The sequence below is a fragment of the Prionailurus bengalensis genome, chromosome B4, assembly GCF_016509475.1.
Source record: "Prionailurus bengalensis isolate Pbe53 chromosome B4, Fcat_Pben_1.1_paternal_pri, whole genome shotgun sequence".
Classification (NCBI taxonomy): Eukaryota; Metazoa; Chordata; class Mammalia; order Carnivora; family Felidae; genus Prionailurus; species Prionailurus bengalensis.
The window spans coordinates 15,774,732-15,799,010 of record NC_057358.1 but is presented as its reverse complement, the minus strand read 5'-3'; the positions used below and the strand labels follow the sequence as shown (position 1 = coordinate 15,799,010).

At 40.2% G+C, this 24,279-nt stretch overlaps 1 protein-coding gene across 1 annotated transcript in view; it reads left to right on the top strand.

Annotated features, from left to right (window-relative positions):
- CUBN (cubilin) overlaps window positions 1-24,279 on the top strand; it is a 276,911-nt gene that overhangs the window by 78,073 nt on the left and 174,559 nt on the right. The window contains exons 23-27 of the mRNA XM_043564676.1: window positions 493-685; window positions 2,260-2,420; window positions 2,831-3,012; window positions 4,231-4,387; window positions 7,206-7,393. Of these exons, the coding sequence (XP_043420611.1) occupies window positions 493-685; window positions 2,260-2,420; window positions 2,831-3,012; window positions 4,231-4,387; window positions 7,206-7,393 (881 nt within the window). The remainder of the gene's footprint in view (window positions 1-492; window positions 686-2,259; window positions 2,421-2,830; window positions 3,013-4,230; window positions 4,388-7,205; window positions 7,394-24,279) is intronic.

Here is a 24,279-nt window from a genome sequence, read left to right as displayed (position 1 = left end):
TAGAGCCCGACGCGGGGCTCAAACTCACAGACCGCGAGATCGTGACCTGGCTGAAGTCGGACGCTTAACCGACTGCGCCACCCAGGCACCCCTGGTGAAAACCATTTTAAAGGAAGGTGAGGAAAAGGAGAACAGAGCTGAGCTATTTCTAGGTTCCCTCTAGGATTTCCGTGGTGCAGCCTAAATGTTTAATGTTTATGGTAATGTGCATTGATTAATAGATTATAACACCTCCAAGATTTAGAAACGTATGATATATGTAACAGTTTCCACTACATGGCTTACGTTTGCTATTAATAATTGTTTTTGCCTTGGGATTAAAAACAAAAAAAAACTTTGTTTTGAAAGGAAATCGTTCGTTAGCATTCTAGAATGGCCTATTGAAAATCAAGCCCCTTGGCACAAATTAATGAAGTGTGTGTTAGTGAATGTCTTATAAATGTAGCGTGATGTTTTCTGTTTTCTCTCTTATGCTCTTGTTTCTCTTCACAGCATGCATGACAGACTATACAGAAGAATCTGGGACTTTTACTTCTCCAAACTTCCCCAATAATTACCCCAACAACTGGAAATGCATTTATAGGATCACGGTGGAAACCAGCCAACAGATTGCATTGCACTTTACGAACTTCTCCTTGGAGGAGGCCATTGGTGGAGAGTGCATAGCAGATTTTGTGGAAATCAGGTAAGCACCTTTATTTTATCACCTTTTTCCTTATTTGTGTTCATTCATAGTCTTTCCTGGAAAAGTTAAGGAAAACGCATGGAAATTCTCTATAAAGCTCCCTGTTGTGCTCTTTCTTGCAAGATACAAAGTTTGTCATGTGGAGCCCGACTTCACAGAAGAAAAACAGAAAATTGCCTAAGATTCAGTGGTTATTTTGAAGTGATTATTTTATGGGGAATATTTGAAAATAAACTCTAGATTTTATTTGGGCAGAGTAAACAGATGTACTACTCCTCTGAAATTAGATACTTGCAATTATTGAATACCTACTTTCTTTCTTTTTTCCTTTCTTTTTTATTTTTTTAAACAGGCATTTAAAAAAATGGTTTTAATGTTTACTTATTTTTGAGGGGGGGGCAAGGGGCAGAGAGAGAGAGAGAGACAGAGAGAGACAGAGGATCCAAAGTAGATTGTACACTAAGAGTGGAGAGCCCCATGTGGGGCTTGAACTCCCCGACTGTGGATGTGACCTGAGCCAAAGTCAGACCCCTCACTGGCTGAGCTACCAAGGTGTCCCGGAATACCCACTTTCTTTATGGAAAATCAATTTAGAATTTTTGGCTGTTTTTTGTCCATTTGGTATAATTATATCCAAAAAAATGATGATAAGATAAGAACCGTAACGTTTTCACCAAGTTTTTTGTGTTCAAATAATAAAAGTCTGGGCTTGTGAATTTCAGCGTGAGAACTTTTTTCTTTAATACTTTGGTATTTAGAGAGAATGAATTTAAAAAGTTATATTTGCAGTAAAGGTAAGTTGACCTGTATATTGCCATCTATGCAGATCATTTTACATAGATATAAATTAGGCTTTGTACACACACAATTTGGTGTGTATTCATTTCAGATTTTTATTTGACCTTTCAAAAGCCTAGAGTATTATACTTTTATAATAAACTTTATTCTATAATGTGAGGTATGGTACTAAAATAAATCAGAGTTGTATCATATCATGGCAAAATAACGTAATTTTCTTGATTTACAATAATCATTAGATTTGAATGTTGAGTGAGTCCTTTTTTTTATGCTTGAAAAAGCTACAGATTACCAAGTAGATTTAAGACCCTAAAAGTCCTTGGGGAAGAATTATTTTCAAAATGTTGCTAAATATGTCAAATACAACATTAAATTTGAAAAAATTCAAGTTAGAAGACAAACATTTAAGTTTTCTCTGTAAAATGAAGCAACATTTGTTTATACTGTTAATAATTATGGTCTCTTTATCCCATGTTCTCTGACACATTTACCAGATGCTTCATTTGAGAGAGAGAAGATTAAACTCTTCCTCTCAGCTTGAGATTGGTTATATCAAATGTTGTGTAAACCATAAATGATGTTCCTTATTAAGCTACTCAAATGTTTTTAATCAGATGAAAAATTGAAAACTTGAAATTGTGATTTAGAGTATTTTTAAGAAAAGTGGACCGACCTAAACTGATCTGTTTGCAGTCTCAAAGTTCAAATAATAGTAAATGTTTATACAGTAATATTATCAGTGACGAGTAAATGACCACATCTGTGTCTTGCCCCAGAGATGGAGGCAGTGAAAGTTCACCACCCCTGGGAAAATACTGTGGCTCAAATCCACCTCCAAGAATCATCTCTCATAGTAACAAACTATGGTTAAAATTTAAGAGTGACTTCTTTGGCTCAGCATCTGGATTCTCAGCTTACTGGGATGGATCATTAACAGGTAAATGGCAAAGAGCTGTCTTTTATTGGAGAGTCCTGTCTGACTGGTTTCTTGATTCTTAGACTGCCATGCTCTTATCCATTTTTTTTTCTGGCTATATTTTATCATTCCTGTTTATACTAAACTTAAACACTGAAAATATTCCTGAATAACAGCGCTGTTTGGGTTTTGATGTTGAGGACGAAGTAAGGGGAAATATCCTTGTTTCGTGGTATATTACCTCAAGCTGGTGGTCTTGGTTAAGAGAAGGAAAGGACATTGACAGGGGCTAGCTACTCTTTGGTGACGCAGTCTTGTTTTGCGACCTGGTTAAAAGGAGAGTAACAGTAGCCCCAGTTGGATATAGACAGGAAGATTCCATTTTACCATAAAGAAAAGGAAACGTGTCACCTGGTCTCTTTCTCCCGTAGGTTGTGGGGGTAATCTCACCACCCCCACTGGTATGTTCATATCTCCCAACTACCCGATGCCCTACTACCACAGCTCCGAATGCTATTGGTGGTTGAAGTCCAGCCACGGCAGCCCATTTGAGCTGGAATTTGAAGACTTTCACTTGGAGTACCACCCAAACTGCACTTTAGATTATCTGGCCGTATGTATAAAGTTCAGTTGTTTCCTTCACTGCTCCCATCTCACCCACACACATAAATGCATTTATTTTTATCTTTGAAATTCGGGAAAGGAGAACATTTAGAACATCCACATAAAAAACTTAAAAGAAGAAATAAAAAGAAAATTTGATGAAAATGACAGCCCTCTGAATATGGCATGTATTACTGAATAGCTTGTAAGTATTTAAAATATATTGAATATGAACTGTTAAGAGATGGTTAAAATCTCCCCAGAGGGGTTATGAGCTCTATCTTGATTATTACCTGTGTAATTTATATATATGCACTGAAAATTAGCAATGTAGAGGACTATACTGGTAATTGGAGAAGGTACTTGATGTCATCAAGGTGGGACTTTTTATAGTAACAGCAACTGACCCTTGTCCATTAAAAAAAAATCTGAGTAAAAAAATGCATTAGAATGTCACAAATTATGAACTATGAAATAAAAAAGCAAGGAGAACTACTGATAACAGCTATGGTCTCAAAAATAGGTGTTAGTCTTTCATTTTTAATCTCCAGATTTCAGCCTGGGTTCCCATCCTTCCCTCCATACACAGCCCTGTCTAAGTGGCTCAAGTTCATGGTCCAAGTTTATAGACATTTAAATAGAATTTTTAAAGAAAAAGAGGTTAGATGGGGCGCCTGGGTGGCGCAGTCGGTTAAGCGTCCGACTTCAGCCAGGTCACGATCTCGCGGTCCGTGAGTTCGAGCCCCGCGTCGGGCTCTGGGCTGATGGCTCAGAGCCTGGAGCCTGTTTCCAATTCTGTGTCTCCCCCTCTCTCTGCCCCTCCCCCATTCATGCTCTGTCTCTCTCTGTCCCAAAAATAAATAAACGTTGGGAAAAAAAAAAGAAAAAGAGGTTAGAGTGGGAGAGAGCCAAAGCATAAGAGACTCTTAAAAACTGAGAACAAACTGAGGGTAGATGGGGAGTGGGAGGGAGGGGAGGGTGGGTGATGGGTATTGAGGAGGGCACCTTTTGGGATGAGCAGTGGGTGTTGTATGGAAATCAATTTGACAATAAATTTCATATATTGAAAAAAATAGAAAAAAAAGATATTGTGATTCAGGGCTGTTCTTGTGTTCTGTCATGTATTTCTTGTATTTTTATGTATTTCTTCCCCACTTTTTAAGAGGTATAGTCTTCTAGATGATGTTTATAGCCACGGTCATCTGACATTTAAAATGTTTCATTAAAGGTATATGATGGCTCAAGTACCAGTTCTCATTTGCTCAGTCAGCTTTGTGGGGATGAAACACCGCCTCTCATCCGTTCTAGTGGAGACAGCATGTTTTTAAAACTGAGAACAGATGAAGGTCAACAAGGAGGTGGCTTCCTGGCCAAATACCGGCAGAGTAAGTATGTAGACTGGCTGCCTAGTGCCCGTAGTGGGTCTTCAATTTCCTGATAATGAAACAGACTGAAATAAGTATAACCCATTGGATTGAACAACTGAAATAAATCTTTGCTCCTTATGAGAAAGATTTAATTCTATTTGAGAGAAAAATGCTTAGCATTAAATTTAATGCCATAAACAAAAGCATGTGGTAAGCTCTAGAAAATAGAGTATTTAATATGCCGGGAGAGTTGCCATTCAGTTAAAGATCAGTGTAACAGGTTAACGGCTAATGGGTTTTCATTTGTATCAAACATTACAGTCTTCTAATTAGACATTCCACTGCACATAGCATCTCCCACACTTTTGGGTTTTTTTTGTTTGTTTGTTTGTTTGTTTTTGGTTTTTCTTTTGGTCTTGTACATCAAAAGTTACCTTATTTTTTTTTAAGGGAAACTACAGTTCTTGTAAGTCATATGGAGAATAAGCACATTCTTTACCGTGGAAAAATCCTGTCATTGTAGAGATGCCATTTTATTTTATTTTATTTTATTTTATTTTATTTTATTTTATTTTTTTCAACGTTTATTTATTTTTCGGACAGAGAGAGGCAGAGCATGAACGGGGGAGGGGCAGAGAGAGAGGGAGACACAGAATCAGAAACAGGCTCCAGGCTCTGAGCCATCAGCCCAGAGCCTGATGTGGAGCTGGAACTCCCAGACCGCAAGATCGTGACCTGAGCTGAAGTCGGACGCTTAACCGACTGCGCCACCCAGGCGCCCCTAGAGATGCCATTTTAAAATCTACTTTCCTGTGAGGCAACATGGTAGAATTTAAAGGAATATTGCACAAAGAATCGAGGACCCCAGGGGTTTGTCCCTGGCCCCTGACCCCTGAGAAGGTCACTTTTCCATGGGGTTCTATGATTTCTTCTCTTAAAAAAGGAGATTAAATAAGGCCATTATGAAATCTCCCTTCTAGGTCTAGAATTTAATACATTCTAATGTTAGTTTCAAAATGAACGTTTAAGAAAAGTTTCCTTGAATTGTTATTTAATAAACACTTTACTTGTGCATTTGAAAGCACAGTACCTTGCCCCACTAAACCTAAATGTATCCATATTTTGACACATTACCTAAAAATAGAATTGAAAGTCTTGAGATCTAAAGGGAACATACAATATCCCTTTGAATTAGTTGAAGGCATATTAATGTTTGACCTTGACTAGGTGTGATTTTGAAAATATTCACATTCACCTACATTTGGGGTTAGGCTGAATTCTATATAGTTTTGAAAACTGAGTTTTAATGATGAAAAACTTTATTCTGCAGAAATCCATCAAGTATATGAAAAACTCTCCTAAATTTTCTCAGGGATGCATTTTTTTGGTTGAGCATATAATCATTTCTCTAATTTTATTATTGCTGTGCTAATTTGTTTCTTGCTTATAGTCAGATTGTTTATTAAGGATTCCTCCCTTTTATTCCCCTGATATTTTATTTTCCCTCATAATTTCAGAACACTGAAGGAGTAACTCAGTGCAGGTGGGATATATGTCCTTAAAGGCAAAAATCAGAGCTAACCAGTGAGGTTTTCTGTAAAATTTGCCATTTGAAATTGGAGGTTTGCAGACAGAATAATTTCTGAGCACAGAGAGCAGCCATATGGCTTAGGCGAGTATATTTTCCTCTGCCCTGACTTGTAGTCACTGAGGAACACGATACCTCTGTGCTGCATAGCTGTAACTTCTCCCAGGCATCAAAACCCACAAAATTATTACTTAGAATTCCTTTGTGGACAAAAAGGTCACCTAAAGAGGAATAGCCTGAGTATTCCCTTGCTCCAGCAAAGGACTATTCTGAGGAGACACAAATGTATACTTTTCCATACCATAGTTTATCAACGCTGTCCTAGTCACCTGTCAGAAAAAGTATAGTAGCAGAAATGCATCTATGAACCACCTTTTTCAGAGACCATTTTTTCAATATAATGTTTATCCTCTCATTCTCTTTTATCACACATCATGGAGATAATATGGAAAAGGCTTAGGAAAAGGCATGTATATGCCTTGTTCAGGTCATTAATTTGGGCTGAATTTGGCACTGACTCCGGGGACCAGCCACCCCTAGAGGTACCTAGTACAGTTTTGTTGAAAACTCAGCTGAGGAAAATACCAGCTTTTGGTATTTTCAAAATGGAAGCCTTTTTTTCACAACTTAAGATGTTCATTTCTTCTTCCAATCCTTTACATTGCCTCTATTCGTTCTGGACTTCCTGATGACTCACCAGAGGAATAAGGGAGCCTTTATTGTGAATTTCATGCTGACTTCTGAATGTTCAACAAAGCCATGTTGTTGTCCGTTTTTAGCACTCACATAGAACTTTGTGTTTTTAAACCGTTGAATTTAAAGGTCAGGATTTCTGTTCTTTCAAACGTTAAAGTTAGAAAAACAGAAGCATAGAATATTTAATACACTTCTGTAAACAAATCAGACTGCACCCTGAGTAGTGCTGAGCTGTCCTGGTTTTCACCAGTTCACAGGAATTGGATGCCTCTTTATGGGAATCGATGATTTTCATGGCACTTGAAACTTTCTGAGTTCACTTAAGTATTGTTTCTCATCTTTTCTAAATGGAGACTCACTGTAAAACGCTGTACTATGTATATAGACACACATATATACATTTGCATACACATTTGCATAACATACAAATATAAAATATATAAACTATATACTTTAATCTAGATCTTTTCTTAAAGGAAAATCTTACACATCTTGGGGCAATTATGAAAGACATGATAGTGGTTCTTAATAATCATGGGTGTTTTTTTTCAGCCTGTGAGAACGTGGTAATTGTGAACCGATCCTATGGCCTCTTAGAGAGTATACATTATCCAAATCCCTATTCTGACAATCAGCGTTGTAACTGGACCATCCAAGTGACAGCGGGCAACACGGTGAATTATACATTTTTAGCATTTGAATTGGAAACTCACACAAACTGCTCCACAGACTACTTAGAGGTATGTATTCTGAACCTAAATAAGTTACTGCATTTTCAGATTCAGGTAGGCAAGCCAAACTATTGTGCTTCATAGAACTGAATCTCCAACCCTGCCCTACACATCTGTGATATGCCAACCACCCATGGTATTTGAACAGGTATATTTTGTGTCACTTTCACTGCATCATATTAATACTAAGGATATTTAATCCACTAAATTATATACACAAAGGATTATCTATGTTTTTAGGTTTCAACATAACTTCTGGACTGATTGACCTCATGTTATTTCAATAATCCTAGACGTAAAAGAATAACTTCTATTTTTTGTTACTTTTGTTCCCTATAAACAGGAGATCAGAAAATGTTTGGGTGCCATGGCTTTATTTAATAATGAATTTTTCCAATAACTAGAAATCATGATTTGATTCTTGTTTTTATTTTTAAACTTCAGTTCATTTTTCTTTTGGTAAAACAGAAATTTCTATTTGTTACAATAATGACCACCTGTGGCATTTATTCAACTCTGTATACAATGCTATTCAGTGAAACTTGCTTGAAAATTAGCCAACCCAAAATATCAGGTAATCTGCTGTTTTTACAATAAGATGTTTTATTTATAAAAGATTTTTTGCTGATTTGCACATGTGGCTTTTTAGGGTTACAGATTGAAACGTTAGGGACCTACTTGTTTTACTCTATTAATGTAACTATGTATTCGTATATAAAATTTTATGGCTTATAAACTATTATATTAATTTAGAAATTACCGTTTCTGCTTTTACACTTCGTAAAACAATTTGGAGCCACTGACATATATTTTGACGTCAAGTTTTCATCATTAATAAAATCCCTTTTGAGCCCATCTAAAATATCATCATTCTATCCATTGACATTGTGTATAATACTTTTGAATCACATATGAGGTTGTCACTAAAAATCTTTTCTTGAGTGACAAGTACTCACTCTGCTAACATTATGAAATTCCCCTCATTCCCTCTGTGCCACCTAGTGTCTTAGTGGGTTTCTGGGGTTTTTTTAAGCTTATTTATTTATTTTGAGAGAGAAAGGGAGAGAGAGGGAGAGAACACCCGAGAGGAGCAGAGAGAGTGAAAGAGAGAGAATCCCACGTAGATTCTGCACAATCAGTGCAGAGCCTGACACAAGGCTCGTGCCCATAAACCGTGAGCTCTTGACCTTTTCGAAGTCTTGCTTACAAAGACTTCCAACCCTCAGCACTTGTAAGTTTAAGGACATAGTCTTAGGAAAACTTCATCCTTGTAAAAGTTTCTTCACCTTCTTTTTACCAGTTCTTTAAAAAAAATTAGCACTGATTGAGGCTGTTTGAGGTTAACATAACTTTTCCAAATAGCCCCTTTGTTTTTCAAAACAGTTTTGAAATCGCAGCCATGGTGCTTACCCATTAGAAAGTTATATTTACTAGTTTTCAAAGGAAGTATGATATAACATCAAACAAACTTACAAACATGAACTTGACAATGGTTTTAAAGTCATCTTTCTTCATCTAGTGTTCAGATGGTCTTCACAGGCTTAATAACGGCATGGTTGTCTCACTCCATTTACCTGGAGTAGCCATCCTTTTATTTTCTTCACGTGGTAAGATCTTGTGCATTCTGTAGAGAAAATGGAAATTTGCTCGCAAAGCCCCTTGCTCACACTTCAAACACAGCCAGTTACCTTACCACATTTTTACCAGTTGTGATGGTGCCCACATGTTCTACTGGACTATGAGCTTTTTGGAGGTGTGAGCCGTCTTCTACTGAATTTGTGACCCAGGCATTGATTATGGAGTTGGGATCCTATAGGAATCCAGTGAGCTCACTATAACTTGAATATCATCACTGCCATATATTAGCATCAGCCTGACGATAGCTATTAATTAATGAGAAAGGACTGAATTCCAAACTGAACTTTTTGTCCAATTTCTACACATTCACCGCAGTTCTATACTTTGAGCACAAAGCAAAAGAGAAGTCATGGTCTTGGAGAGCGCTGTGTGCATAAGCACATGTTAGGCACCGTAGCAGTGATTTGATAAAAGTACAATGGAGGAAGCTGTGGGGGGGGGGAGGGCGAGGGGGGGGGGGGGAAGGGGGGAAGCTTCCGACCTGGACCTTAAAGGAAGCTTTAGAAGAAAGAATGGGGAGAAAATGAGATGAAATGTTTCCAGGCACTGGACTCCACCTCTTCGGGCTTACTTGAAGATGGAAAGGTAACAGAAAGGCCCATCAGATAATTTTTGGAAGTGTTTGAAAACCGTCAACCAAAAAATACCTCTTCCAACAACCACAGAGCCACTAATTAAAGGCCCTTCATCGATGACGTGAGAGATATGCCATTTATCTTGTGCAACATTGATGGTGAAAGCAGCAAAAGTACAGAATGAGAACCAAAAGCTCAGCACAGCCTTCCAAAGAATGACAGTGTTGCCAGAGGGAGGAGATTTTTTTCCGCTTCTGTAAGCCAAGGGGCAAGGTCAGAGCTATTGCTACAATGGCTGGTCTATGATGAAAATTTTAAAAGCACAAATAACCACTTAAGAAGAGAAAAGCCACAAACACAAAATCTAGTTTCCATTAATTTAATAACTTGTAGTTAAAGGGTTTTTCAAGTAACTGAGCCAGGTCCCAGCTGAGTGACTGTTACTGCAGCCAGAATTGAGTTATTTTGAATCAATAAAGCTGAGATTATGGAAGGACTCGATTAGGTGCTGGTCGGACATTGTGCCCAACCTTGCTGAGGGGTGTGGGTTGGTAGAGAGCCCATTGGGAAGCTAAACCATCCTTTATTATTTGTCCTCTGGGCAAAACAAAATGATTCAGATTTGGAAATTAAATATTCAATGGGAGGAAGGGTCACTTGCCTAAAGGAATAAATAAGACCATACTGTCCATGCAGTTGTGGGAAGTCAACCTTAAGGATTCTTTGTGCATCCCACAACTTGATTTCACTTCTTAATTTTTATGCTGAGTCTGAGTCTCTGCACAGAGGAGGAGATTTCTAATAGCTGATTCAGTATAGAAATGAAAGTGATGGGTTTGGGAGACAACAGCACAGAGATGTGCAGGAAGGCCAGAGCCTGTATTAAGTCGACAGGGAGCATGTGTTCGTGGCGTGTAGAGGAAAGAGGGAAACTCTGAGGTGGTTGTGCCATGGAGGCTAAGGGCAGAGAGTATAAAGAAGGTGACAGTGATCAACAAGGGGGAGAGGCTCCCCAGGGGTCAAGGGGGATCTCAGGGTTAAGAAGTGTCCCGTGGAGATCACTGTGACTCCAGGCAAAGTGGTGTTTGGGGGGAGGGGGAGCAAGAGTGGGACCACAGTACGAAGAAGCACAAAAGGCAGAGAGTGAGCGTAGACAGAGGTTTAAGTCCATGAATTCGCTGTCTGAGTTCTCTCAAGGAAATGGGCCCTCCAGGTGCCCCGGGGTCTCATCTTTTTGAGCCTGACAGTAAAGGCATGGATCTGGCCCACTTGTGGATGCATGCCCCTCTGGGCAGTATGACCGGCTCTGGCCAGGAGAAGTGAAGTCCAGTCCTCTGGCCAGTGTGGCTCATAGATTGTGTGTGGGGGCATGGTTTCTGCTGGCATGTTAAAACATTTCTTAACACTCATAAATTCAGTAAGGTTACACAATTAATTTGTGGTAACTATACCTTTCTGTAGTGCAGGATATAATTCAATCAAGCCCAAAAAATTCATTTAAAGGAATTGACTGCCTTATCACGTAAATTGGATCTCATTGTCTCTTCTTCTAGTTTCAAAATTATACTAGATATGTTTCTGTTTTCCCTTCATCACATTATGCTCTTTTCTGAAAGTGTCGATCCATTCATATTTTGATCTTTCTTTTTGTTTTTTTTTCAACGTTTATTTATTTTTGGGACAGAGAGAGACAGAGCATGAACAGGGGAGGGGCAAAGAGAGAGGGAGACACAGAATCAGAAACAGGCTCCAGGCTCTGAGCCATCAGCCCAGAGCCCGACACGGGGCTCGAACTCACGGACCGCAAGATCGTGACCTGGCTGAAGTCGGACGCTTAACCGACTGCGCCACCCAGGCGCCCCAATATTTTGATCTTTCATTTGCCCTAATCTTAGCTTTAGAAAGTAGACATTTTTTCTAACTGTGCAGTTTCCCAAAGTTGAGCCAATTTGTGTGCTCATAAAATGGTCAGAAAACTATATAAGCTCCATTGTTCCTTCTTAATTGATTTCTTCAGAGGTTTCCCTTTTTATTGCCCCAAAAGTTATTCCTGACTTTGTGGGCAGAATTTAATTTTATGAGAATTTGTCATCCGTGTTGAATTTTCTTTCTTTTCTCTATTGCTTCTCTTTTTTCTTTAATTTTGAATTGTTTTGGTCCATGAGCTCATATCTCCTTTTGAACTTGGACTCCCTAAAACCTTAGGCCCATGGCTGGTATAGTCAGTATCACAGTCTTCAGGGACACCGATCAGTGTCTCCTAGTGTTTTGTTCTACATTAACAACCACTTTTCTGCTGTCCAGAATTAATCCAGAGGAGCATTTCTCTTCACTGTTTACTTTACTTTTCGAGAGAGGAGAGCATTTAAAGAATTCATCAAATTCCATGCTTTTTCCAGTTTAGACATCTGAGAGATGTCCAGATGGTTGAAATTATCTCCCTTTGCCACCCCTGCATGTCTCTTTGTGCTGCACTAGTGTCCACATATTTCCTTGGGAACAAATTGGAATCTCTACTGAGGAAGAAGCCCATGTGAAGGTGAAGCCCCTGTAACTGGCTGCATTCCAGAGTCACTTGGAGATCTTGTTAGAAAAACATATTCCTAGACCTCACCCCAGACCTACTTAACCAAAGTCTCCGGGAATCTCACTAGAGACCGCACTACTGCCCTCCTCCCCCCCCCCCCCCCCCCCGAGCTCTTGGGCCAGCACTTGAGATCACTGTCTGCAGCCCACTTTGACTCTGACAACACATTTTACCCTCACTTCAAAGCTCTCTTCGGGGAGTTATAAATATTTTTAATAGGTATCTACCTAATATGTCCCTTCAAGTGCTATCACTGAATGTTTCTCTTTCAATAGGTCTTACTTGTCCATTCCTATAAGATGAATCACATCTTTTTCTCACCAAGACGCAGTGATACTATCATTATATTTATCTCATCATATAAAGACATCAGGTTTACTTTGCGATTTTTGTGTTCTGATTCGAAACTTTTCTCCCCCACCCATGTTTATTTGGCACCTTTGCCACTATCATCTTCCAGCTCATTTCTTTCTTTTTTTTTTTTCTCCAGCTCATTTCTGTATACCCTTCCGGTCCTTCCCCTTCTCAAATCCTCTTGATTATGTCAGTGACTTCTGTCCAATGCATTTCCCAGTCTTCGTAAGATTGATGTTATCTCTTGCCAAATCCTCTCTCTGATGTCATCTTGTCCACCAGATGTTTATATTATTGTTACTTACACTCCAGTGTCCTCTTCCAATTACAAAATCATGCATTTCAAGCGAAAGAAAGGACCCAAACTGGGTCTTCAAGTCCTACGCTTGTGTTTTCTAAGTCTGCGGCCTGAGCCATGCAATTTTCCGTACCGTGACTGTGAAACACCAGGCCCGGGTGATATTGCGATTAGTTAAGGTAACACGCGCTGTTGTTATACGTTCTCAGATGCTTCGTGTACTACAAGTTTATTTCTCAGTCGTGTTGGAGAGTATGCATGTGTTCCTTGCCTTGCACATGGTGATTCAGGAACCCAGACAAAAGGGAAGTCGATTTGGGGAAGCCCTTATACCTCTCTCTGCCGCAAATGTCGATAGATGTTTTACAAATATCAGTTTGAGAAATGCTAAATTAAACACAGTCAAATAGGGGTTGTTGTTTTGTTCCGCATTTGCTGTGGTATGTCCTCAAGCCACCCTAAATATGCATTATTCATTCACATATCCATTCATCTGGTCATTCAAATACATTTCAGACACATAGACTGTGTCCCTTCCTTGTCTTCCCTGAGGAAGAATAATTACCAAGTTCAAAGAGAAGTTGTGTTGGAGGAGCTGTCAGAGCTAACGCAGCCGCGAGTTCGAGTGGCAAAGGTAGAGTTTAATCCGTCATGTGCTCCTACAGTGGGATCCAGCACGAACCGCACTCCCTTCCCTTTGTAGGGAGGCGACTGGACGTTTTAAAGGGAGAATGAGGGAGTTGGGAGGGGGCTGCAGCCCGAACACTCAGGGAAGTGAGAAATGACAAAAGGTTAGTCCGTGTCAGTGTGGCCAGGCCAGCTGCAGCATGCTGTTGGCTGCAGCCATGGGAGTTAGGATTCTGCCCTCCCACACAGACTGGGAGCCAGGGTCCCATCCTTCCTGAAGATTACATTTCAAAGGCATGGCTCTCAGATCCTTGAGAAAGTACTCCTGAGTCCTAGGAGGCACACATACATCTCAAAGGGACAGAGGAAGGGTTCACACCTATAAGCCCTTTTTAGGAAGTGTTCTAAGAAAGGGTGCTCAGGGGCCCAGCCTCAGGTGTGGCTGGAACAAACCATCAATTCTTCTGGTTGCCTTGAGCTTTTCTCAGGCAGGCACTTTAAGCGGGGCAGGGGTCATCCTGGGGATGTGACCTTGAGCTATTAGAAACCATGTTAGTGTTTAAGTCTTTTAATATGGAGGGGGGCGTGAGTGGATGAAAGCACGTGTGCCCAGAGTCCTCATTTTTTGTAGGCCAAGGTTGAGGCCTAGTCAGGAAGAAGGTTCGGAGAGGCCTGGCTAGAGTTGAGCCCAGGAGAAAATCCTTGTCAGAACTGAAGGAAGTCCGGTGTGGCTGAGGCTGAGTGTGGGGCTTCTGGGTGGATGGGACCCTGCGAGCCAGCGAGCGAGCGAGCATAGCCCAGCCCTGAGGGGGTATGAGGAGTTTCAGGGACCTCCCCTGGAGCAGCAAGAGGTCTTTCAGGAGTGTGAGCCTGAAATGGCCTGCTCAGATTGGCGCCTTTAAAGACTCTGGCTTTAAGGGAAAATGGAAGGGAGGTGAAAGTAACTGGAGATCCAGTGAGGGGGTCGCGCCAGCCCAGGCGAGAGAGAGAGGGCACCAGTTCCTTGCAAGCTGAGGAGGGAGAATGTAATGGAAGGACTTGAGAGCACCGAGGAGGTAAAATCAGCAGAAGTGGACCAATGATTGGATGGGAGTGGGGCTGGTCCAGGCGAAGACAAGCCTGAGATATAATTAATGGTTCATCTCTTAAGACACTTGAGTTTCCTCTTTCTGTCTGCAGCTGGCGTCACTGATGCATTTGGCACTTCTCACAAAGGATAAATGATGAAGCCAACATTTTAGTCCTCTTACTTCACTCGAAGCTCTGTTAAATATAACAAAGAATATGTTGATTCCATTGACTAATGGAGTTTTGCATGTGATCATTATAATTTAGATATTACTATTATTTCTTTAATGTTTATTTATTTTTGAGAGAGAGAGAGAGAGAGAGAGACAGAGAGTGGGGAAGGGACAGAGAGAGAGGAAGACACAGAATCCAAAGCAGGCTCCAGTCTCTGAGCTGTCAACACAGAGCCCGATGCCGGGCTCGAACCCACAAAACATGAGATCAAGACCTCAGCTGAAGTTGATCGCTTAACCGACTGAGCCACTCAGGTGTCCCTAGAAATTATTTTTAGTTTTCTCTATTATTACAGAGAATAAGGACTTTATTGTATCCTTGAATTTGACAATTCTTGTTTTAAAATATAATTACCCATGAAGAAAACATAAAGAAATTATTCTTGAGGACTTTAATTACTAAACTTCTACATGGCTCAGTTTCCAGAACTCTAAAATGCAGAGAACAGTATACCTACATTATAGAGCTGCTAGGAATTTTAAATTTAGGAAACATACATGAAGGGTTTAGAATAATACTCCACTAATAAATATTACTTATTAAATGCTACTAAGTATTATTTATTATTATTTCAACATAAACACGATTTTGTGGATTAACTTTTGCTATCTAAAATATTTTGCAGTCCGTGCAAAGCTATGACTTCCAAAACAGCCTTCCCAGTTGTGATGAGGATAGATTGGTCCCATGTATTGAAAGCAGGGCTTCTGTCTCCTGGCCTCTCAGCTTTTCTACAAAAGCCATGGGAATTCTATATCTGAATCTAAGAAGTATGGTAGTCAGTATCCCACTTGCCAACGGGAGAAAAGCATTTGAGATTTTATGTCTTAGTAACAACGGGTCTGAGCCGACTTTCATCATCATGGCACCTCCTTAAACACTTCCTGGGCAGATGAGTCACGCTTCCTCTAACTGTCTGTCAAAGGAAGTTTGCTTCTGGGACACCTCGCATTTGGCTTAGAATTCAGAGATAAGCTCTTTTAATTCTGAGGACAACTGCCGTCCCAAAACACTCATAAAAACTGACAACAATATACCAAACAATTCAATTTATGTCTCTGCACTAGATATGAATCTTGCATTGTACCAATCATGATCTGGGTGCAAAAGTTTAGAATGCAGTGTATTCATTGATTATTAAGCCACATACGTCATATTATCATTAAGAGTAACAAGATGCATTTTACAAGAAATTTAAGATTCTGGTGTTGTCCAAGCAAAGGGTGATTTTTTTTTTTTTAAATCATGAAAAATTAAAAGGAGAGCTATTTATCTCAGTGTAATCAAAATCCCTTTCCTCAGAAGGAAATGCTGATCTTTCCTGGCCATCCCTCACAGTGAAGAATTTTCATGTGATTGCATGAATTTGCTGCAGTTAATGAGGCAGACACATTAGCCCTCAAAAGATTGCCTTTGCTCTTGTATTCCAAAGAAACTCTGTGTGTTTCCCCTCTCAATATTCTCTCAAATGTGAAAGACAGAATGAGGATGATTAATAATCAGACCTACAGATAACTTCCACTCTACCCTGAAGACAGGAAGAAGTACATCGGACGCTTAAAAATTGAAATTGCCCTATCAGCACTTCCTTCCCTCGGGGACCTCACCTAGCTCTCTCCTCAGACCATCAGCAAGTGCATGGAAGTTCCCTTCTACCATCTAAGGGGCACGTGGCTTGAATGAGAACCCATAGCTCAGAATGCTAAATTTTAAAATTAGGGATTATTGTTGTGGATTTTCATTAATTATCTTGATTGTCCACTTTGTAAAATAAGGAAGAGGGGCACCTGGGTGGCTCAGTCGGTTCAGTGTCCAACTTTGGCTCAGGTCATGATCTTGTACTTTGTGGGTTTGAACCCCGTGTTGGGCCCCGTACTGACAGCTTGGAGCCTGGAGCCTGCTTCGGATTCTGTGTCTCCCTCTCTCTCTCTCTGCTTCGCCCCTGCTCATGCTCTCTCTCTCTCTCTCTCTCTCTCTCTCTCTCTCTCTCTCTCAAAAATAAACATTAAAAAAATAAATAAAATAGGAAAGATTTCCAACTGCAACATTTCAGAATTAAAAAAATAAATGCCATGTTTACCCTTCAGTCCTTATATTTACTCTTTATTTAACAGGCTTTTCCCCTCTTCTTCCCTGAACTGGGAAAAGTCTGCCTGGCAGCACTCTAGATCCTTTCAGCTCAAGGTTCAATGACTTCATGTTGTTCTGTGAAGCAGATTTCTCCCTGTTTCTGAGTCCATCTCTAGCAGATGGTGAGGCTTTTAGGAGGCAGAATAATTTTTTTAAGAAAAGTTCAGTGTTTCGCTGTAGTGATGCAGTTGGCAGAGGGAACTCCTCGGTTCATGGAATTAAATGTTCATGTACACGCAGGAGAGTAGGCTTGGCTCTCAGTGCATCTCAGCTACCACCAGGGAGGGAATTAGGCATTTACTATGCCATCAGCGACTCTCAGAACTTATGTTTGTAAGAAGTCTTTAGTCCCTGAACAGCGGAAGGAATTCTTTTTAAATAAAGAATTAGTCTAATTAATCATAAAAACCTAGTTACGATTTTAAAAAAGGAAACATTAGGGGCAAAATATGGTTTTAAATTAATGCTGAAGGAGATTACCTTATATAATAACATTTTAATGGGCTAATTTTCATGTATAAACTTGAGATCCATATAAAAGACTACAGAAATAGACAGTATAATATTTTTAGTAGACCAGCTGGGTATCTGCGAACCTAAAAGGGTATGGAATTCTGAGAGTGGAAAAACATTACCAATGCATATCTATGTCAATGCAATGCTATGTCAATAGGTCCCCAAACATAATCCTTGAAAAAATAAACTGATCACACAGGAATACATAGTCATTGCAGGGAGTTTGGAAAATATAGAAAAAGTTAGATAAAATAAAAATGATCTCAATAATAACATCACTCCTAATAATTTCTGGTGGTATTTATTTCCTGTAGTCGCTCCTTATATATTTTATTTTAATATGCAAAGGGGATCTTCTGGGCACAACTATCCTATAATGACTTTTTCCCAGATCACACTAGCTTGTGAATGTTTGTCTGTGTTGTTCACTATGCCACATGATTTATGACATTGCACATCCCATCATCACGATACGGCCACCTATTCTTGTGAAACATTTAGAACTTTTTCAAATTTCCACTATTATGAGCCATGCTGAGATAAACATTCTTGTAGTTAAATCTGTGCACATATACATGTGTAGACAATGACTTGAAAAGTCAAACAAACAAACAAACAGAGGCCAAAAAAGAAAAAAAAAAAACAAATCAGCCTTTGTGGCTCCTAAAATGAGCAATGTATAGAAAGCAGAAACAGAAGTGTCAGTGCGCTATTAAGAGTGAACAGGGGCTAGCTGCCACATGGGAAGGAGACGATCTCATCTGGGCGTGAGACCGACATCTAAGTCAGAGTGACACAGAATAACTCAGAACGTGGTCTTCAATGGGTTTCTTGCTGTCATGCAAAGCCCAGAATTCTGAGTGATTGTTTAATTTTAGATGGGTATTTCGTATTTCCTGCCCCACCCTGTCAGCACATGGCGGCATGGCTTTTCCTGTGCTGCGGGGAAGACGTGTGCCTGTATATCAGACACTGTGCGTGGCCACGTGTCTGGTGGAGACGCTGCCTCCCGGGGCCATCGCGGAGCCAGGCTCTGCTTCTTAGTTTTCATCTTTAACATTTGCCTAATTTACCCTCCACAATCTGATTACGTTTTTACCCCTGCCTTAGCCTTTTCTCATCCACTAGGAGAGCTTTTGCCCAACTCCACAAATCTTGTTTGGAAGCTTTTACTGTGGTTCCAGGAATATTATGAAGCCCTTCAGATTTAAAGTAAATGTGAAAGGTTCTAGGTTTATCCGAGAGATTTCTGTGTAAATGCTCTTAATAACTACTCTCATGAGGCACTTTTCATGGGTCCCTTCAGAGCTGTTTTCCAGGGGTGGGGGAAAATCTGAAGAAACGCCCCAAGAATTCACCAATTCCCACCCTTTTGGAGCACCGGTGGCTAAGCAGCTAGAGCTGCAGGCTGGCTGGACTGTCATGGGAGAGGAGGCAGTGACACCAAGAAACACGTGCAGAGACGCTTTCCCTACCGTTTGCCTCTCCCTTCCCCACCTCGCCAGCGCAGCCTTGGTAGATTTCCTAACGCTGTCTCCACCACCATCCCATTAGGATCCACCACCTCCCTCCACCCCAGCACGCGCACCAGGCTTACGCTGTCCCGCACGGTATGGTTTGCTCTGGGCCACGCACCCCACACTTGGGAATGGCCTCAGGGTCCACACAGAAGCAAGTTGTCATAGCAACACGCTGCAAGCGATTCATGTTGGCCGTCCATCTCTTCACAAGTGATTCATTGATTCACTGCTTTCCCATCTGGTCTGCCGGGGATGATTTCCGTGAAGTGTTTTACATGAGTCAGCTCAAGTTCTCTACACCCGTCATATTTTGTCTCTCAAAACTATTTCTAGAGTGGTTTCTTTGGGAAAAAAAAATGCCAAGAGTTAGAATAACATTTTAAGTGCATTCCACATGCCAAGTCTCACACTCAACCTAATTACATGGTGTGTCTCATTTGCTATTTACACCAACCTTATAAATACCATTATGGTGCCAAATTTATATAGAAATTGTAGCTAGGAGAGGGTGAGGACTTTTCACAAGATTACATTCTAAGGAAAGTTTAGAGCTGGACTGGACTGTGTACCCACAGGCTGATCGCGATTAATCTCTCTAGTCTGCTCTTACAATAAAATTACTTCCTGGCTTCCATTTGAATACAGTCTGTTGGTGACACTGGCTTCACAAAGCTAATCTAAAAATTCCTTGAGTATAGGTCTCAGAAAGTTTAACTGTGTTCTTTCTATAAGCATTAGGTGATTCTCTACTGCACCTAAAATTCTCCCTCATGGCAGGTGGGATATTTCAATACATGTTAAACTCTAAAGGATGACCTTATTTTTGTTTTTAAAGATTTGTAGCAGAAGGGGGACCAAAATTTTTTCCTGAAGTTTCTCCATATTTTAGTAATATCTTCCCAAGAGCCCCTTGATTTAATTTCTCTATTTGGTCTATATTTAATTCTTAAAATTAATGATCCACTCTAAGCAAGTTTTATTTCAGAAAAATGTCAAGGAAGTAAGAAAAAGTATGAATTAGAAAAAGCATGAATTAGATGCCAATCTAAAATAGAAAGAACTGAATTCTAGTTATTACTCCCCGTAATGCTAAAGTGAGTTTATTTTTTTTTTCAACGTTTATTTATTTTTGGGGGGACAGAGAGAGACAGAGCATGAACGGGGGAGGGGAAGAGAGAGAGGGAGACACAGAATCGGAAACAGGCTCCAGGCTCCGAGCCATCAGCCCAGAGCCTGACGCGGGGCTTGAACTCCCGGACCGCGAGATCGTGACCTGGCTGAAGTCGGACGCTTAACCGACTGCGCCACCCAGGCGCCCCTAAAGTGAGTTTAGAAAGGTAGTATATCCATACATCCCATGCTTATAAATATATGAAATAATTATAATTTTTTTCATCAAAGTCACAAATATTCAAAATCATAAAAGAAATTTAGCAGCAAAGAAGTACTTCAAAAGCACATTTCTGTTCTGAGAGGTCTTGGCAATTCATAAAGTTGATTCCCATTGAGAGAACAGGTCGAGGTTCACGTTAGCTGATACTGGGTTCCTCCGGACTCGAGTTCCAGAGTTGCTACAAAATCCTTACTCTTATAAAAATTCAACTCTTTCTGTCAGTGAGGCATCCTCAGTTTTATATCTTCTACCTTGCATGTATGGTTCTTAATTAGAAGGAGTCCACGGATCGTTTCATATTGCACCTGGAGTCTGAAGTCCCTAATGGTCTCAGAAACTAGGCATGTGCCAAATTATCAAACCCATGCAAAGGAAGTCGATAGAAATTGGTAAATGTGGCTTAGGCAAGAGATTTCCTTCCTCTCTGCGTGTCCACTTGAGGGTGGAGCAGGGGTGCAGAGACCTACACCACATAAATCCTAAACGAACAGTCTCCTTAAGAGAATAATTGAAAGGATTCTACACAGGAGGTTGTAATATATACACATTATTTACATTTGAAGATACGTTGAACCGCCAACCTGAAAGTGGAAGCAGCATTGCAGATATTTAAAAAAAAAAACAAGAAACACCCCTCTCCACACGGTTATACAACTTAGATCTGCATATTTAAAGTGAGAATCTCCATCTTTCTTTTCTTAATTTCTACTCGTTTCCTTCTGTGGACTTAATTCCAAGCTTAGATATTGTAGATCTTTAGGCTTTCTAAACACAGGGGAAATCATACCCTTCGCGGGACCAAGCCAGAATGCTCGCCAGTAGTGGCAATGAGTCACAGCTGGAATGTCCTGTGGTTAGCCTTCTGCTCTGAAAACAGAATCAGGAGCAGCAGGCACCTACTGGCTTCCATGGCAACCAGTATTTGTGTACTTTGAACAATGACTGTTCCTTTTTGTGTGGTAAATTTACGCGGGAATGAATTGTTGAGGTGACGTTAGCCATCTGTGTGAATATAAACAAAAAACCCCCCGATTTAATTAAGTGTAAACTTCAGAAGGACATAGGGTTGGGGGTTGGGGTGCTTTTGTATAGAGGTATTGTCCTACACTAATTAATTCATTTGTTTATTTGACATATTTAAGCATTTTCATCAATGTCTATTCGATGTTTCAGTGTGCATCACTTTCTCCCCTCCAAAGGCAAAAAGAAACTAATTGTCATTCATCAGTGTTCCCCCCCCACCCACCCCCACTCCCTGTGCCCCCCCTCGCCCCCCACCATCCCATTCACAATGTGTTATTTTAGAAGGACTGGGATTCAGGGGCTCTCCTTCAATGAGGTAATCCTATCCGGAAGGAAGAGAAAAAAGTCCCCTCCAAGTCATGTGAAAATGTCAGCTTTCTTAACCTTGCTGAGCTGGGGAGGCAAGACTACTGTAATGCTTACGGCCTTGTAGCGAATCTAAAATTCACTTCCTCAAAATGTCACTGCCTACCATTTCAGAAGACCCGTCAAGCTGAGAGCGATTGCGGTGGTGGGGAAATCTTACCTCGTGTTTTGTGGCATAAAGATGAAATAATTAAAGCTTTGGTCACTGAACTACAACCCAGAGCTAAGAATGAGCCTTCTGGAGTGGAAAATAGTGGAGTGTTTCTTGCTTATTATACCTCTGCCTGGGAACAGTATGTTTATTTTTGTATTAATTAGTTTGGTATTGGAATCGGTACACTGGATTTAATAAAAAAAAAAAAAAACAACCCTCTGAAGCTGGGATAAATACCCTACAGTGAAGCAGTAACTTAGGAGTAAACAGAGTAAACAGGAGTAAACCTCCCGCCTTAGATGGAGGGATCTGAGAGCAGAAACGAAGGGCTTTGGGTTTTCCCTCCTCTTTTTGTGTTGCTTTATTCTTTCTCCCAATTTTTGCTCCCTCATTATGGCTTCTGTCAACTAGCCTATGAAGGAGACACTTGTTAATTAATATACCTAGTCAAAGCAGCAGCAGCCTTAAAAAAGACAAAGGAAACTGAAGCGATAAGCCTGAAAAATAAATTTCATCTTTATTCGTTTGCTTCAAATGCTTAGGTTTACTACCTAAGGGCGAGTTATCTAACAGACTTCTGAATGTCTCTCTTTAAATCTCTGCTGACCTTCCCCCAAATATCACAGGCATGTATGACTGAGGACCAGCTAGTTTTGAGAACTCCATGAGACAGGCCAAGATTTAGAAATCTGTAATTTATTATGATCTTGAACAAGGCCCTTCCTGATCCCTGCCACCAGCCCTTCTACAGAGAGGCCCACAAAGGATCCAGACTCTTTGTTGCCTAAAAGAATCATGCTGAAATTTAGGACTCTAAGACCCTACTATGTACCTAACTATGTAGGATTCAAGTAATAGGGCAGATTAAATCCCACTGAAATAAATTTAGCTGTGGGGGAAATCATTGTGTTTGTTCCATTGTGTTTGTTCATTGAAGATGTATTGGGAATGTGCCCTCGACAAAGCCCTGAACTAGACAGAGGAGACTGGGAGAGGTGCTCTGGGCTCTAAGGAAACCCATAATCAGTAGGGGAGATGAGGCCCACATGGCTGGCAGTAGAACAGAGGGGAATGGAACCATTTCTACAAAGAAGCACGAGTAAAAGCTGAGGGGTTTCAAAGGAAAACTAATTCGTGAGTGAATCCCTAGGGATTAGGGAAGGCTCCATGGGGTGCTTTGTAGAATTTGATGGTAAAGTTTTCCATGCTCTCATCAATATGTTTCAAACTATCTCATAACATTTCAGTAAATAAAAATAATTTGGCCAATTTGGAACTTATTGAATCCAGATTACACATGTACCTACAGACATATTCAAACACATGCACTCACACATACTCTTATATATGTGTACTCTACAGGAGAATAATCAAGGAAGTCTGTTAGTTTATGATCAGGTATTTTCAATTTTGTTTCATGGACAGTTCATCCCAAGGGTAACCAGAACAAAGTAGACAATGATGTGGACGTTAGTAGAGGAAAAGAAAAATATAATGGCCTGAGTCACGAGGAGCCAATTGTTTTGGATTATCATGATCTTTCCTGATTGAAAGAGATATGGCAGAGAGGTTTATTTGTTTTTTAGTTTAGAGGTGTATATCTGATGAAATGAATAAATGAGGCAGATAAAGCGTACACGACAGGATATACAAATACCTCAATGGGAAAGTGAGCAAAAACCACAGCAGAAAAGTTCCAAGAGAAGAACTAATAAGCCTAATAAGCACGAAAAACCTTCAACCTCAAAGTAACATAAGTTGAGCCAATTACAAAACCAAACATATTTTCCCTATCGGTATCAGCTCTAAAAATAATAGCAGTCACGGGGTGCCTGGGTGGCTCAGGTGTTCAGCATCCAACTCTTGATTTCAGTTCAGGTCATGATCTCACAGTCTGCGGGATCGAGCCCGCATCGGGCTCTGCTCTGACAGCATGGAGCCTACTTGGGATTCTTTCTCTCTCCGTCTCTCTTTTGACCCATATCCCATGCACGCGTGTGTGTGTGCTCTTTCTCTCTCCAAAATAAATAAGATAAACTTAAAAAAAAATAGCAGTTGTAATTGCCAAAGTCCCATTGTAGTAAATTGCTGGTGGGGGATACATTGGTATAAACTTTCTGAAAAGAGACTTAATAATATAGATCAAGAGCCATAAAAGATTATATTCTCTGATTCATTCCCCTTATAGGACTCTTTCCTGAGGGACATTTAAAATATCAAACATTCATATTGGCAAAAAATTGGAAATGTCCTTAAATGAACAACAATAGAGTATTAGAAGCATTTTACGCCACCGTTAAAAATGTTTACACAGAGTATTTGCTGACATGCTTAGAAAAAAATAAGGAACACACTTAAATGTATAGCCCAAGCTTGTACACACACATATATACCTGGACACATAGGTATATG